The sequence below is a fragment of the Sorghum bicolor genome, chromosome 2 (genome assembly GCF_000003195.3).
Source record: "Sorghum bicolor cultivar BTx623 chromosome 2, Sorghum_bicolor_NCBIv3, whole genome shotgun sequence".
Lineage (NCBI taxonomy): Eukaryota > Viridiplantae > Streptophyta > Magnoliopsida > Poales > Poaceae > Sorghum > Sorghum bicolor.
Window position 1 is genome coordinate 59,463,644 of NC_012871.2, and position 17,117 is coordinate 59,480,760.

A 17,117-nucleotide genomic window follows, 5' to 3' on the forward strand; every position below is an offset into this window, starting at 1 on the left:
TGGAGGAGAGAGCCTCTCAACCCTAATTCATTGTTCCATCAAGGGAGAAGAAGCCTCTGATCAAGATTAGAGCCACCACATCAATTAGACATCTAGATTAGCATAGCTACATAGGATTAGAACTAGAAGGAGTCAATCTTCGATTGGTTTCCGGATCTGTCAGAAGGATTCTTGGTAATTCTCTAATTGTGCTTCTAATTGCTTTCTAATTATCTTTGTTCTTCAATATTATGAATATGACTTTGTTCTACTTCAATATATTGCTTATGACTTTGCTCTACTTGCTTATATTCAAGATTATATTGTTCTTAGTTTATCATAGTTATGTACTTGGCTTAGTTAGATTAGATCTATATACATGCTTAGGATCGTATAGCGTTTATCCATCGGATCCATGGGTAAATGATAGATATTGTGTAGGCGTGGTGCTTATACCGTATTTATCTGCGATTGTACCCAATATGCCAGATCGTGGGGTGGTTCGTGATAGTGACAGCTTCATTGATTCTTATATAGTCCCCCTCTCGTGTATTGGGCTGGCAGAGCAACATTATTACAGGGGAGTGATTGCTATGTTTCTCATATTCCTTGCTAATATCACTATGCATGGGCGTAGTCTTGTCTCGCAATGATTGCTAAGTATGCTTGCACTAACTATGATAATGCTAGACTATATAGTTAAGAATAACTTAGGGAATATTCTTGTAGTTCGTTCTAATACCATGCTAATGACTTTCTAGAGTATCTAATTGAGGTGCTTATCATATTTATTATGTGGCTAGATCAGATTAGTTATCCTTGTCACTATTATTATTTCATATATCCTTTATGTGACACTTATCCCTGTATGATGAGTTAGATATAATGTTCTCAATTATACATGCAATGATAGATGCTCAATCTCATATTCTATTCTGTAATCAATATTGATGATTTCTAATCCCTTCCCAGTGGTAAAAATATAAATAACGATACCTGGAATACTTCCCGGTTAAAATGCTGCATCGGTATTAATCTGTGCGCTTGCAGATCCCATTCATTATTTATTTAGAAGAGCAATTGCATATTTCAATACCGCGTCTCATATATCATGCTGGGGATGACAACTTGGCTTAAGTGGTGTGAGGGATAGGTTTGGCATTTTTAGCACCGTTACTAGATTAGAGAACTTAGTCTATTTTTGGTAATGATGTTAAGAATACCCAACAAGAACCATCTGCAGGGTGTCTCAACATGTTGTCCACCTTACGGTCTTCTTTGTGCCATCGCAACAACTTTGCATGCTCCTTATTTCTGAACAAACGTTTTAGGCGTGGAATTATTGGAGCATATCACATAACCTTGGCAGGGATTCTCTTTCTCGGACGTTCTTCATCCTCAACATCGCCAGGGTCATCTCGCAAGATCTTGTACCGTGACGCATGGCAAACAGGGCATTCATCTAATTTCTCGTGCTCGCCACGGTACAGGATGCAGTCATTAGGGCATGCATGTATCTTCTCGATTTGTAATCCCAAAGGGCAGACGATCTTTTTTGCTTCGTATGTAGTGGTGGGTAACTCATTAGGCTTCGGAAGCATCTTTTTTTAATCTTCAGTAATTTTCCAAATGCCTTGTCAGAAATACCATTTTCTGCCTTCCACTATAACAACTCCAGTGTCGTTCCTAGCTTTTTCTCTCCCTCTTCGGCCGACAGGTAGAGTAGCTTCTTGTGATCCTCTAGCATTTGGTCAAATTTAGCCTTCTCCTTTGCACTTTCGCAATCTCTCTGTACGTCGCGAATGACATCACCAAGAGCATCGTCATCATCAACGATACTGTTTCCTGCATCCCCGTCTTCATCACCTTCGTCCTCTACTGCGAAGTCGCAGTATTGAGCAAAAACATCGTCAGGGTACGCTTGCTCTTCTTCACGTTCTTCCATCATAACCCCAGACTCTCCGTGTTTGGTCCAACAAATATAGTTTGGCATGAAACCATTCGTGAACAAGTGCAAGTGAATTTCTCTTGAGTTTGAAAATTCCTTCAAATTCTTACAAACGGCACATGGGCAGCACATAAAACCATCCCGCTTATTTTGCTCCGCCACTCTGCGGAATTCTCGCACGCCCTCAATGAACTCGTTGGAGCGGCGATCAGCATTGTACATCCAATGGCGTGCCATTATCTGCATTATCATGGAATTGTAATTTTTCTATTAAAAGCTATAATTTTATGAGTAAAGAAAATTAATTTCAATAATTTTTAAAGTGAAAAACAATTTATTTAACAATTACAACAAAAATTATATTATTAATATTTTAAAATAAGAACATGAACATATTAAAGTAGAAAATATCCTATAATATCTATAATAGAACTTAACATGATTCGTGTATACATAGTAGTAATGATTTGTGTATACTAGTTTTTAGCGAGCACACACTTAGCATCGTTCAAAAAAATTCAAACATGAGAAGACGATGATTGCTCAGATGGCAACATGAAATAATCAAAATAGACATATGTCCAATATAAAATTACATATGGCGGTGAAAAACATAGAAGGATGAAGCTAGCAACCTTTCAAACAAATCGACGACGGCGTAGAAGCGTTGAAATGGATCAATCGTGGGAGATGAGAGCACTAACCAGCAAGAACAATGGAAGAACAAGCGAGAACAAAGCACCTCAAGCTCGGGCAGGGAGAGGAAGAAGGGAGGAGGGAGATTCAATTTATAGCGGGGAGGGTTTAGTCCCGGTTGGTGTTACCAACCGGGAGTAAATACCTACCTTTAGCCCCGGTTAGTGCCAACGACCGGGACAAAATCTTTAGTCCCGGTTAGTGTCACAAACCGGGACTAAAGGTAAGTATTTACTCCCGGTTGGTAACACCAACCGGGACTAAAGGTCCCTCTCCGACACCGCCTAACACCAGAGCCGTTGGGGAGGGACCGTTAGTCCCGGTTGGCTTTACCAACCGGGACTAAAGATTTCTTTTGTCCCGGGCGCCAAAAATGCCGGGACTAAAGCTCATTTGGCACATCGGCGAAATGTCTTGTTCTCGTGAACTAAGGCCATGTTATTGTAGGACCTGGGCCACCCATGCCATGCATGACCTTTTGACTCGGCGACGTTTTGATAGCGAGATTACCATAACTCTATTAGCTTTGATCATGCTCGGTGACGTACGACGGCCTGTGTCATTCCCTGGTACGTACGCTACAGCTTTGATATCGTCGGAGTTTGGTGAAACTAACCATGCATCATCGCATTTGCATTGCTTCCAGGACTGAACATTAATTCATTGCCGCCTTGCACGAAATCAGAATCCCATTTAATTAAACTGAGCTTGGATCTTTTTAAGAGCCCAGCAAGCTTCAGTTACCTACGTGACTGATAATGAACTTATTATTGCACTCTATATAAATGCGCTGCCTCACTACTCCATTTCGCATCTCTAGCATTAGCATCTCGATCTTTACGTACCGCTGATCGATCTGAGCATCTGACGATCTCGATCACTAGATCAGTTAATCTGTCACAAACTTGAAATAATGGCTACTCTGAAGATTGCCACCGTGTGCATGCTGCTCCTGTGCGTCGGCTCGGACCTGGTGGCGCGCCCGGCCGTTTGCCTTGCATCATCCCCCGATGACCAGGAGGCCGCGGCCGGCGCGCTGCTGCAGGAGCTCCTGGAGCGCGAGCTCACCCAGAAGCTGAGCCTTCTTGCTGAACAGCACGGTGACGGCGTTGGCGAGATCTGCACGCCCGCGTGCCAGAACTGTCTGATAATCTGCGGGATCACGTGTGTGCTCAACGCCAGCCCGGCCACCTGCTTCGCCAACTGCACCGTCGCCAACGGCTGCTTCAGCAAGGCGCTGCCGGTCGCATAAGCCAGCATATGCATTGCTTTACGGTCAGCCATGTGTGCTTATATCTTGTCAGATGTTAGATTGGTTACTGATACCATATGTGATTGTGTCTTATTTGTATGTGCCCTGTACGACGTGTTGCTACAAGTTTAATTACAATAAGAACCTGCTCAGGTTGGGCCGTGCTACGTCCGGGTGGTTATCAAATGAATGTAAATGTGCTTGTAAATGTGTTAATTTTAGTGTCCTCGTTTGTGTGACTATATAGTTTGTATGCAAGTAACAGTAACTGTTTTATGCGGCTCCTCTTAACGATGTACTTCTACGAATATATTATGGCATAGATATTGGTTGTATATAGATTTTTGGCACTCGGAGAAGCCTGTGACACTCGGGAAATTTCAATTCTCCCGTATATAGATGCTATCTTGCTCCATAACTTGGAGTTGGACCATCCTAGCTTATCCATACACACTTAGATAAAGGATTAGTCCAATACGTTTTATCAATTATCCAAAATCAAACTAGGGCTTAATTTAGTTTCCACTTAAAATACATGCCCAAGTTCTTGTTGATATCTCTCTTAAAATTTTATTACAAAAAGAGGCATGAGGCTGTCATAAAAAAAGAGAGAAGAGAGAAAAATAAAGAAAGAAAAGATAGAATAAAAATATAAGAAAAAAGAAAAGAAAGATGAGAATAAAGATAGCTCGTGATATCATACAAATATTTTCAAGTTCCACCAAAAGAGAAAGATCTGTTTCAAGGAGCATATTATTTTAGTTTATTCATTCCATATAGTGTAATACCCCGAGAATTAATGCCATAAATAAGAATTTTAATATGGATCAAGTGTTTTTTTTTTGCGAAGGGTTGACCGGATTTAAGAAGAGACAAAAAAAATTTATCTTTTTGCATGATCTGTTGCTTGGATGGATTAATGGAGACCATCATTGTGTACAGCTCGTCGAATACTTGGATTAATCGGGCTGTCGATGGTGAAGTTATGTTATTTGTTAGTTTTATAAAAGAGTTTTAAAAATACAAAAGACACGTACATGTTATGAAGACGATCGAGGTGTGGGTTTTCTTTTTCCTTGTGACCAATTCCCCTTTCGTGACTTTCCATATGCCGTGTTTCTCCTCTATGGCCGAACCTCTCCTTTGCCACCAGCCCTAGCTCTCTAATTCACGCAAGAGAAAAGGAAAGAGGAAGAACAACAGAGCAAGAGACAGGATCTAGGGCTTGCTGGTGTCGTCTGTTGTCGTCCGCCACCGCAGTCGTCTAGGGGCGTCATTCTTTCACAGGTCTTTGGTTAGGCATCATCTTGTCTTCCTGTTTTTGCCATCAATTTCTTTTTCCATGGCTGTCCATGATGGTTACCCTACGTGCTATGTAGATCGGAATGCCCATCTAGTCATAGCAGCATAGATTGTTGTGAAGTGGAGAAAAGAAAGGAAGGAAGCAGTGGATCACGTGGATATTGTCATCATGCTTGCTGTATTTTTCCTAGGTGAGATGCCCTCTTTGGATCTAGTTTTGTGGATGGAATCGTTGAATTAGAAGAGATAGTTAGAGTAATTCTCGAAATTGTCAAATTAATTTTTATTCATGTTCTGAAATTCTGTCAAACTGAACAGTTTCTGTTCATCACTGTTTTAGAGTATCTTAATGGCCTTAATAAATTTTGTCACTGTGGACAAAGTCGTAGAGGACTTCAATACACTTCTTTCGACAGTCAGATCACCCTCATAATGTCTGTATTTGTTGAGATATGAATTTTCTAAGAAGGCTGTTTTGCAGTGACGAGAATCTAGATAGTTTTAGATCTATCCAATTTATGGCCCTGGTAATGGAGGAATTTGAACTTGTGATCTTAACAAAAGTTGTAGAATTTTTCTTAAGATTTCCATATTGTTACAACATATTTTTTTGGATGAGTGTACCTCCCGTTATCAATTTTATAATATTGTTCTATTTTTACCATCGGAAAGTTTAGTTAAATTAAGAGGATGATTATGCTATCTTGGAGACCTCTTATGAGTATACCTTCAGTTATCAATTTTATAATATTGTTATTCTATTTTTACCATCGGAAAGTTTAGTTAAATTAAGAGGATGATTATGCTATCTTGGAGACCTGTTATACATAATCTTATAATACAGAAGTTGTAGATAATGGAGTCCTCTACCGCCGGGTAGATTTTCAGAATTTTTGAATGTATAGTTAAATGTCTATGGAAAAGGGACAGTGCTGCTGTCATGATTGGTAGTGATACGGTAGATGCTTAAACAGTGGATTTAGGATGCTTTAATGTGTAATTGTTGTTTGTATTGTTAGTATGATGATCATCGGTAAAGTCAAGTAAATGTGGCGCCATGGTCCATATGCTTTAGCTTTGTTGTTTGAATTGCCTCCACTAAATTTCAGTTTCTCACACTAGCCATATAATCTAATCTGAAGTTTTTTGCTCAACTTTGAAGTATATGATTTCATATCTTGTCTATAGACACTAAATAAGAAGCATACTCAGAAATCTTTGAGATGTGCTCTTGGATTAGAAGTATTGTGCTTGTCTTAGGTTTCTTGGTGGGCTTCTCTAAAATCACATGGGCCCTTTTCTTAGCATTTTCTATGACAAGAGTGGCCCCCCGATCCTCATCCCTAACCCACATTTTTCAAATAAGTGTTTGGCTGATTCCATTTTCTAATTTTCTCGGCGAACAACTTACAAACAAGCAAGGTATAACCATCAACCCAGTCCATAGCATCACCCTAACATTAATTTTCCACAATTCTTTCATCACCCAAATCAAGATTGCCCCATAACATTATTAATGCTGCAAAAAATGGAAGAGAAATGTAAACCTCATCATCTCTTTCCCTCTTGTTGGTCAATAGAGCATGTGTCGTCACTTGCAGCTGCGACAAAGAACCAGTGGTGGCCTTGGCAGCTTGCTGGCCAGCCATGTCGATTTGGTGGGCGACGACCATGGGGGGCTAGTAGTTGGCCATGGCTGCCTCCCATGCCACCATGGTGGGCTAGAGGCCAGCCATGGTAGCCTATGCGTTGGCCATGGCGGGCTCGACGATTACCGTGACTCCCTACACGCTGGCCGGCCAAGGCTAGTCGTGGCTACCTGAGAGGGCATGCTACCAGCCATGACTCTAGGCACGCTAACCAAAGAGGGCATGCTGCTGGCAGCAACACCGAGAGGAGGAGCTACGGTGGCCGTGCTCCAAAGGTGAAAAGACAGCCCAACCCTATGGTGGTCTTCCCCATGGATGCAGACAAAAGAAGAGGCTACAGGTGGTCGAGGAGGACCAGATCTACTGGATCCGGCCATGGGGAGCTCACCGAAGAGGAGGGATGGAGGGAGGGGATGGGCAGCACGACCACCATGGCCATGACGGTAGGAGCATGAAGGGGTGTGGCACGACAGGAGGAGCAAAGCGGCGTGGTTGGGTGTTAGAAGAAAGGAAAAAGAATCAAAGTGGTACATCAGAAGGAGTATGTAACCGGTAGCAAAGATGGATAATTTCCACCCAAATCCACAAGGAGGTATGAAACGTCCTTTCGTGAAGCACCTAGATCCACCATTTTGGTGAATCTAAATTGGGTGGATCTAGACTGTTTGGGAAATATTTTGGTGGATCCAAGCTAATGAATCCAAATTAGGCGAATATAAATCCATGCCAAATAGGCCCTAAACATGCATGATGCTTGATGAGTACAATGCATGAAATAAATGACATGATATGTTATGCATTGATGTTATTTGATTAACCTTTGATCACATGTTTTAAGTGTTTGGGTGTTGTGCACTAGGGCTATCTATTTGGGTTGATGGTCACTCTGGTGTGAGTACTGGACAGTCCACAAACACACATACTTAGTGAAAACAAGACAATTGGGTCTAAGGGACCCTCCACAACAAGGCACAAACACTCTGCAACACTTGGACAAAAACTTGCTACTCTCTGGTTGCTATTTTATAAATCACCAGACTCTCCGTGAGAACCCATGGACACTTTGGTACTAGAAGTATGTAGCCTTAGGAAAATTGTGTTCTCTCGACACATGACAGGACCATTTCATCATGGCCTCGGACCATCCATCAAAGCAAGTTTGTGGGGTACTTAGTTTTCTAAGTGTTCAGGTTTTCGTGGAATGTTCCTCCAAAAATGACACAATCTCTGCCATGAACTGGCTGCTCTCTTATTTCTCCAAAAATCATGGCTATAAATTAGCGAACACTCCATGGAATTTCACGGACACTCCACTAAGACAAGTCTATAGCCTAAGGATCTCTATCTCGAGAATATAACTCCATGGACCCTCTGCCAAAAGGGACCGACTCTCTGCATAATTATAAAAGTGTTCTATTTAATTGTATAACTACCGGGCTGTAGTAGTGATGGACCCTCTACCAAGGTGATGGACCCTCCGTCAGCGAACTAATAGTGCATACTTCTACCAACTCAAAATCTAAACCTTGATCTACAAAGCTTCCATGTGAAATCCATCTTTAGGGTAGCTTCCTAGCATACTCTAGAGCATATCTAACTAGGTGGTTGAAGCTACACTGTGTGCAAATGAGATCTAGGCCTCAAATCAACATTTCCTAGGTTTTGTGCTCATGTGAAGTGAAGTTAGGGTTTGGATTGATTTGATTCTTACCAAGGGCTACAAATGAAGATTTTAGGCTTCCCAAAGGTGATGGAGAAGCTGAATCCTCCCTTAGTGACTTGAGTTCTTGCTTCTTTGCTTGAGTCCTCTGTTGGGCATTCTTAACGTCATTACCAAAAGTAGACTTAGTGTTCTAATTCTGATAACGGTGCCAAAAATGCCGAACCTATCCCTCATGCCACTTAAGCCAAGTTGTCATCCCCAGCATGACATGAGAGACGTGGTATTGAAATTGCTCTTCTGAATGAATAATAAATGAGATCTACAAGCGCACAGATTAATACCGATGTAGCATTTTAACCAGGAAGTATTCCAGGTATTGTTATTAATATTTTTACCACTGGGAAGGGATTGCTAATCATCAATGTTGATTATGGAATGAAATATAGAATTGAGTATCTATCATTGCATGTATAATAGAGAGCATTTATCTATCTCTTTCATACAGGGATAAATGTCACATAAAATATAGATAAAGTATGAATGGTGACAAAGATAATTAATCTGATCAGCATAACTAGCCACATATAATAATGATAAGCACCTCAACAGATATTCTAGCAAGTCATTAGCATGGAATTAGGATGAACTACAAGAATATTTCCTAAGTTATTCTTAACTATAAAGTCTAGCATATCATAGTTAGTGCAATTATACTTGGCAATCATTGCGAGACAGGACTACGTCCATGCATAGTGATATTATCAAGGAAAATGAGAAACATAGCAATCACTCCCCTATAATAATGTTGTTCTGCCTACCCTATCACGAGAGGGGGACTATATAAGAATCAATGGAGGTGTCACCACCACGAACTACCCCGCGATCCGACATATAAGGTACAATCGCAGATAAATATGGTATAGGCACCACGCCTACACAATACTTATCATTTACCCACTGTACACATGGATAAACGCTATACGATCCTAAACATGTATATAAATCCAATCTAACTAAGCCAAGCATATAACTATGACAAACTAAGAACGATATAATTGCGAATATAAACAAGTAGAGCAAAGTCATAATCAATATATTGAAGTAGAATAAAGTCATATTCATAATATTGAAGAACAATGATGAACAAATGAAGAACAGTAGAGGAATTACCAAGAATCCTCTTGACAGATTCGGAAACCAATCGAAGATTGACTCCTTCTAGTTCTAAACCTATGTAGCTATGCTAAACTAGAGGTCTAGTTGATGTGGTGGCTCTAGGGCTTGATCAGAGACTTCTTCTCTTGAGATGAATGAATGAATTAGGGCTTCTTAGGTCCTCTCCTCCAGGGGCCAGGGGGCCTGCTTATATAGTCCCTCCAAATGAATATGGACCGTCGGATCAAACCGACCTTAATCGCAGGATTTTCCTTAATCCCTTAGGTCAGTGGAGCATGATCCGTGAAGCAGAGCCTGATTGGCTCTCAGGCCAGGGCGGGTGAAAGGTCCAAATGGCTAGAGGGGGGTGAATAGCCTATTTAAAATTTCTACAAACTTCAACTAGACAAGTTGATTAGTAAAACAAAAGGCGAAGCTATTCTAGCACTAGCACAACTAAGCTATGCAAGCCACCTACACAAGTCTAGCAAGAAAGCTAAACACAAGTTACAACAAGAAAGCACAACTACAAACTTGCTACACTCATAAACAAGAAGACTAAACTAAACAAGCTAAACAACTAACAAGATATACAAGTAAGTAAAGGAGTGGAGAGTGATTGTTATACCAACATTGTAGAGTAGATATATATCCAACCAATCACTCACAATCACAAGAGAGTCCTCGGCAAGAGATGGGACAAGATTTTTTACCGAGGTTCACTTGCTTCCCGGCAAGCTAGTCCTCGTTGTGGCGATACAGCCACTTGATGGATCACGAGCTAATTGGCAATCCAAAGCCAAACCCTCAGCGGGTGCCGCACATCCACTCACAAGATGGGGATCCTCCAAGCCACGAGCAATCCACTAGAGTAGCCAATTGCGATCTCCCATGGGGAAGGCTCAAGAACCCCTCACAAATCACTTGGTGAGGCTCGAAACAATCTCCAATCACGAGCTCAACACCACCGCTGCTCCAAGCCGTCTAGGGCGTCGGGAAACACCCAAGAGTAACAAGAAATCCGCAGCAAACTCAAGAATCAAGTGCCACTAAATGCGAATCTCAAAGCAATGCACTTGAATCTCACTCAATCTCACTAGGATTAGCAATCAAGCAAGGAGATGAGTGGAGGGAGTGTTCTCTAGCTCAGTGTATGTCTCAAGTAATCAAATGTGCAAGAGATAGCCTCCCAAAGTCGGCCACCAACTATTTATAAGCCTCTCTGAAGGGTCGAGATGGTGGACTAGAGGGGGGTGAATAGTCCTTTCTATAACTTATCGCGCCGGCTAACCGAAACAAATGCGGAATTAAAACTATCGGTCTAGCCAAGACTACACCCCTCTATCTAAGTTCTCTAGCACCTTGAAAAGATCCTAAACAAGCAAGCAAGGTGCTACCTTAGCAAGAGCTCACCTAATCAATTCTAGGAGCAAGGTCACACAAACCTATGCAACTAGTACTTTACAAACCGGGGGAGCTCCTACACAAACTAGTGAGGCAAAGCACACAAAGCCTAAGCTCACTAGCAAGCTCAATAACAAGGCAACTAATGCCAAATTAGAGAGCGCAACTTACTTAGCTACACAAACTAAGCAATGTGACTAACAAGGTTACACAAACCAAATTAGTCACGCAAGGGAACTACTTCTAGCTACACAAGCAAGAAGGTAACTAGCAAGCTACACAAGCTAATTAATTACAAGAGCAATTACACAAGCACAATTATATGAATGTAAGAACAAGCTTGTGTTAGGGACTTGCAAACCAACGGGAAGAACAAATGTTGACACGATGATTTTCTCCCGAGGTTCACTTGGTTGCCACCAAGCTACGTCCCCGTTGAGACAAGCTCCAAGGTTGCCGCCGGTCCTCTTGCTAGTGGTGACCCGCAAGTCACACTCTCCCACGTGGAGTGCTTACCACAAGCTCTAGCACTTGACCCGACCGGACCACTTGTCGCTCTTCACGTCTCGCTCAACTAGAGTTGCTCTTCGCGATCCCCGCGGGGTGAGCACCGTACCCCTCACAATCTCTTCTCCGGAGCACCGCACAATCTCCTTGCGTGCTTCGACGGAGTCACAAGCCACCAAGCCGTCTAGGAGGTGGCAACCTCCAAGAGTAACAGCACCACCGGCTTGCAACACGAACACCTAGTGCCACTCGATGCAATCTCTCAATGCAACGCACTAGAATCGCTCACTCAAACAATCGGATGAACACTATCAAGCATATGTGAGTTAGAGGCTACACTAGCACTCCCCAAGCATGGACACTAAGTTCCAAGGGTGCTCAGCACCAGCCAAGGCCGGCCACCACTTCTATTTATAGCCCCAAGGGCTAAACTAGCCGTTGCCCCTTCACTGGGCAAAAGTCGTGAGCACCGGACTCACTGTAGGTAGCACCGGACGCTGGAACAGTGCGTCCTGTGCTCCAGAAACAGCCACGTGTCACTAGCCGTTTGAACTCGACCGTTGCCGCCAACGGCTAGCACACGCACACGTGTCTAGAACAGTAGCACCGGACGCTCTGCTGCTTCACACCGGACGCGTCCTGAGCGCACCGGACGCATACGCAGAGAGCAACGCAAACTTGCAGCAGCACCGGACTCTCAGCGTCCTGTGACACCGGACTCGTCCTGTGCGCACCGGACTCTCAGCGTCCTGTGCCACCGGACTCGTCCTGTGCCTGCAGTTCAACTTGTTAGGTTGCTAACTTTTAGCTACGAACTCCGAATTCGATGATCTTGGACATTTTGGAAAGCTTACTTAGAGTGCTATCCAATCTATATGAATAATCAATCCAAATCAAAATGGATCAAAGCAGTATTCCAATCTAAAGGCCATCCTAATGTCCAGAGAACACCGAAAGACTACTCTCTCTTCTCCAAGTTGATCCAAATCAACTCCAACACCTTCTCCTCTGTAAATGTGCCAACACCACCAAGAGTACACCACCATGTGCAAGTGTGTTAGCATTTTCACAAATATTTTCCCAAATGAGTTAGCCTCTCAACTTGCCATGGCACTCGATCCTAACACGTATGCAAAGTTAGATCGCTCAAGTGGCACTAGATGACCGATATGCAAACAAGTTTGCCCCTCTTGATAGTACGGCCATCTATCCTAAATCCGGTCATAAACTTCTCTACACACCTATGACCGGTGAAATGGAAATGCCCTAAGTTATACCTTTGCCTTGCGCTTTCCATTCCATCTCCTCCAATGTTGATGCAACACATGCACCAACCAATCACCAAATGATATGATCCACTTCATATCATCACGTGACCGTATTGGTTCATCGATCTTGACCTCACTTGCTCTTCACCGTTGCCTCGGTCCATCGGCGCCAAGTCTTGCTCAAGCTTCACCGTCACACGCGGTCCCTCGCTTCAAAGCCTCCGACTTGCCCTTCACTCTTGCAACCGGTCCATCGAGCCAAGCCTCATCTTGATCTTCTCCACCTTGGTCATATGACTCCATGTCATGTCTCATTTGCAATGAGCCCCTCCATCATCACCTGTGGACTAATTTCCTGTGTATCTCACATAAACACTATTAGTCCACCTATGTTGTCACTCAATTACCAAAACCAAACAAGGACCTTTCAGCCTCAAAGAAACTAGCCGTTGGTTGCTTTCACTGGGCTAAAAACGGGGGCACCGGATGCTACCAAGTGAGCACCGGACGCTCGACGCCCTGCGTCCGGTGCACTGGGGTTGGCCACGTGTCCTTCTTGAATCTCGCGTGTCAGTCTCTAACGGCTACCTGCAAAGCACCGGACGCTCTGCAGGTCCACACCGGACGCGTCCGGTGCACACCGGACTAAAACTCAGGGAGGTATGCAAAACCTTGGGGTCACCGGACGCTGAGCACCAGACTCTCTCCGGTGCGTCCGGTGCTCACCGGACTGAAACTCAGAGAGGGTCGCCAAAACGCCCGCACACTGGACACTGAGCACTTGACTCACTCCGGTGCGTCCGGTGCACACTGCTACACCCGACAGCACACCGGACGCTAAAGGCCAGCGTCCGGTGCCTCCGCGCAGTGCGTCCGGTGAGTGTTTCCTAGAGAAAAACAGTCCCGTGACTTCTCTAAATTTCCGATCGGCGCAATAGAAAATATACACTTATTTTTCTCAAAAGCATCGAATCTCGCCGAGCAAGCTCGGCGGGAGGGAGAGAGGACCCCAAACCCCTCTCAACCCTAGGAACTCCAGCTCCTTTGAAAATGTGCTAACACCAACAAGTGTCCACCACCAAAGTTCATGTGTGTTAGCTTTTCACAAACATTTTCACCCAAAGGAGTTAAGTTAGCACTTTACTAGATCCTAATGCATATGCTCAAGATGTAGACCTAGTAGCACTTGATTCGAGAGATGACCGTGATTTCCCCTCTTGATAGTCGGCTATCTATCTTAAACCCGGTCAAACACTTCTCTACTCAACTTAGACCGCCAAAAGCAAAACCCTATGTTTATACCTTTGCCTTGATAACTTTGCTCCTCGTCTATCACCATGATCTTCACTTCATGCTTTATCCTTTGTGATCATGTGGCCACTTTTCCATGCCACCATGCACCTTCATCACATGTGTTGCTATGCCTAACTCAAATCACTTAAACACAAGGTATTAGCAACTTGGTGTCACTAATTACCAAAACCAAACTTGGGCTTTCAGCGGGCGCCCAAGGGAGGAGGGCGGGCGCCCTGCCCCCAGGCCCGCTCGGCCTCCCGCTCGTTCCCGTGGCTTCTGGACTCTTCTAGATGTTGGATAATTGCGGTGCATGTTAATATCTCTATATAAACCCGATGTGTGGGCCTTTCTTCCATATTTCCTGATAACCTCCTGCAGAAATAGACAAACACCAAAACTCATGGAATTCTGTCAGATAAAACCCTAAGTCTGGGTGTTGGTTACATTTGGATCCTTTTCTCTATTTATTTGCTGATTATATTTGGTATTTAAGGACCGTCAACATCCTCCTTGGTCCAAATGGTGAGGGTGAGAGGGCTTCTTCCTCTTCTAACCCCCACTCCTTGTGGTGCTTAGCTCCTAGGTGACCTCCATTGCCTTCTCCAACTACTGGTGACTCAAAATCCCCCTTTTTCTCCTCCTTTCATCCTTTTTTGAGTGGGAGATGGTGTAGAGAGAAAGACTGATCAACTAGAGAGTGTGTGTGAAAAGGGAATGGGTGAGTGAAGGGTCGAGATGGCGGACTAGAGGGGGGGTGAATAGTCCTTTCTAAAAGTTATTACGCCGGCTAACCGAAAACAAATGCGGAATTAAAACTATCGGTCTAGCCAAGACTACACCCCTCTATCTAAGTTCTCTAGCACCTTGAAAAGAATCTAAGCAAGCAAGCAAGGTGCTACCTTAGCAAGAGCTCACCTAACCAAATCTAGAAGCAAGGTCACACAAACCTATGCAACTAGTACTTTGCAAACCGAGGGAGCTCCTACACAAACTAGTGAGGCAAAGCGCACAAAGTCTAAGCTCACTAGCAAGCTCAATAACAAGGCAACTAATGCCAAATTAGAGAGCACAACTTACTTAGCTACACAAACTAAGCAATGTTACTAACAAGGTTACACAAACCAAATTAGTCACGCAAGGGGAACTACTTCTAGCCACACAAGCAAGAAGGTAACTAGCAAGCTACACAAGCTAACTAATTACAAGAGCAACTACACAAGCACAAATATATGAATGTAAATACAAGCTTGTGTTAGGGACTTGCAAACCAACGGGAAGAACAAAGTTGACACGATGATTTTCTCCCGAGGTTCACTTGGTTGCCACCAAGCTACGTCCCCGTTGAGACAAGCTCCAAGGTTGCCGCCGGTCCTCTTGATAGTGGTGACCCGCAAGTCACACTCTCCCACGTGGAGTGCTTACCACAAGCTCTAGCACTTGACCCGGCCGGACCACTTGTCGCTCTTCACGTCTCGCTCAACTAGAGTTGCTCTTCGCGATCCCCGCGGGGTGAGCACCGTACCCCTCACAATCTCTTCTCCGGAGCACCGCACAATCTCCTTGCGTGCTTCGACGGAGTCACAAGCCACCAAGCCGTCTAGGAGGTGGCAACCTCCAAGAGTAACAAGCACCACCGGCTTGCAACACGAACACCTAGTGCCACTCGATGCAATCTCTCAATGCAACGCACTAGAATCACTCACTCGCTATTGATTCGCACTCTTGCAAGCACAAGTGAGTTAGAGGCTTTCCTAGCACTCCCCAAGCATGGACACTAAGTCCCAAGGGTGCTCAGCACCGGCCAAGGCCGGCCACCACTTCTATTTATAGCCCCAAGGGCTAAACTAGCCGTTGCCCCTTCACTGGGCAAAACACGTGGGCACCGGACGCTCACAGGGAGCCACCGGACGCTGGAACAGTGCGTCCTGTGCTCCAAAAACAGCCACGTGTCACTAGCCGTTTGAACTTGACCGTTGCCGCCAACGGCTAGCACACGCACGCGCGTCGGAACAGTAGCACCGGACGCTCTGCTGCTTCACACCGGACGCTCCCTGTGCGCACCGGACTCACACGCAGAGAGCAACGCAAACTTGCAGCAGCACCGGACTCTCAGCGTCCTGTGACACCGGACTGTCCTGTGCGCACCGGACTCTCAGCGTCCTGTGCCACCGGACTGTCCTGTGCGCACCGGACTCTCAGCGTCCTGTGCCTGCAGTTCAACTTGTTAGGTTGCTAACTTTTAGCTCCGGACTCCGAATTCGATGATCTTGGATATTTTGGAAAGCTTACTTAGAGTACTATCCAATAAATATGAATACTCAATCCAAATCAAAATGGATCAAAGCAGTATTCCAATCTAAAAGCCATCCTAATGTCAGGAGAACACCGAAAGACTTCTCTCTCTTCTCCAAGTTGAACAAAATCAACTTCAACACCTTCTCCTTTGCAAATGTGCCAACACCACCAAGTGTACACCACCATGTGCAAGTGTGTTAGCATTTTCACAAATATTTTCCCAAAGGAGTTAGCCTCTCAACTTGCCACGCCACTCGATCCTAACACGTATGCAAAGTTAGATCGCTCAAGTGGCACTAGATGACCGATATGCAAACAAGTTTGCCCCTCTTGATAGTACGGCCATCTATCCTAAATCCGGTCATAAACTTCTCTACACACCTATGACCGGTGAAATGGAAAAGCCCTAGGTTATACCTTTGCCTTGCGCTTTCCATTCCATCTCCTCCATTGTTGATGCAACACATGCACCAACCAATCACCAAATGATATGATCCACTTCATATCATCACGCGACCGTATTGGTTCATTGATCTTGACCTCACTTGCTCTTCACCGTTGCCTCGGTCCATCGGCGCCAAGTCTTGCTCAAGCTTCACCGTCACACGCGGTCCCTCGCTTCAAAGCCTCCGACTTGCCCTTCACTCTTGCAACCGGTCCATCAAGCCAAGGCTCATCTTGATCTTCTCCACCTTGGTCACAT

The 17,117-nt window shown here is 44.3% G+C and overlaps 1 protein-coding gene across 1 annotated transcript; it reads left to right on the plus strand.

The window, feature by feature from the left end:
• LOC8062111 lies at positions 3,537-4,095 on the plus strand. Its single transcript, XM_002460178.2, has one exon. It carries the CDS (start codon positions 3,537-3,539, stop codon positions 3,873-3,875), a length of 339 nt encoding a protein of 112 aa, XP_002460223.1. The 3' UTR covers positions 3,876-4,095.

Bases quoted from the DNA above. Each gene is read 5' to 3' on its own strand.
- LOC8062111 (XM_002460178.2), top strand. From the start codon at position 3,537: ATGGCTACTCTGAAGATTGCCACCGTGTGCATGCTGCTCCTGTGCGTC.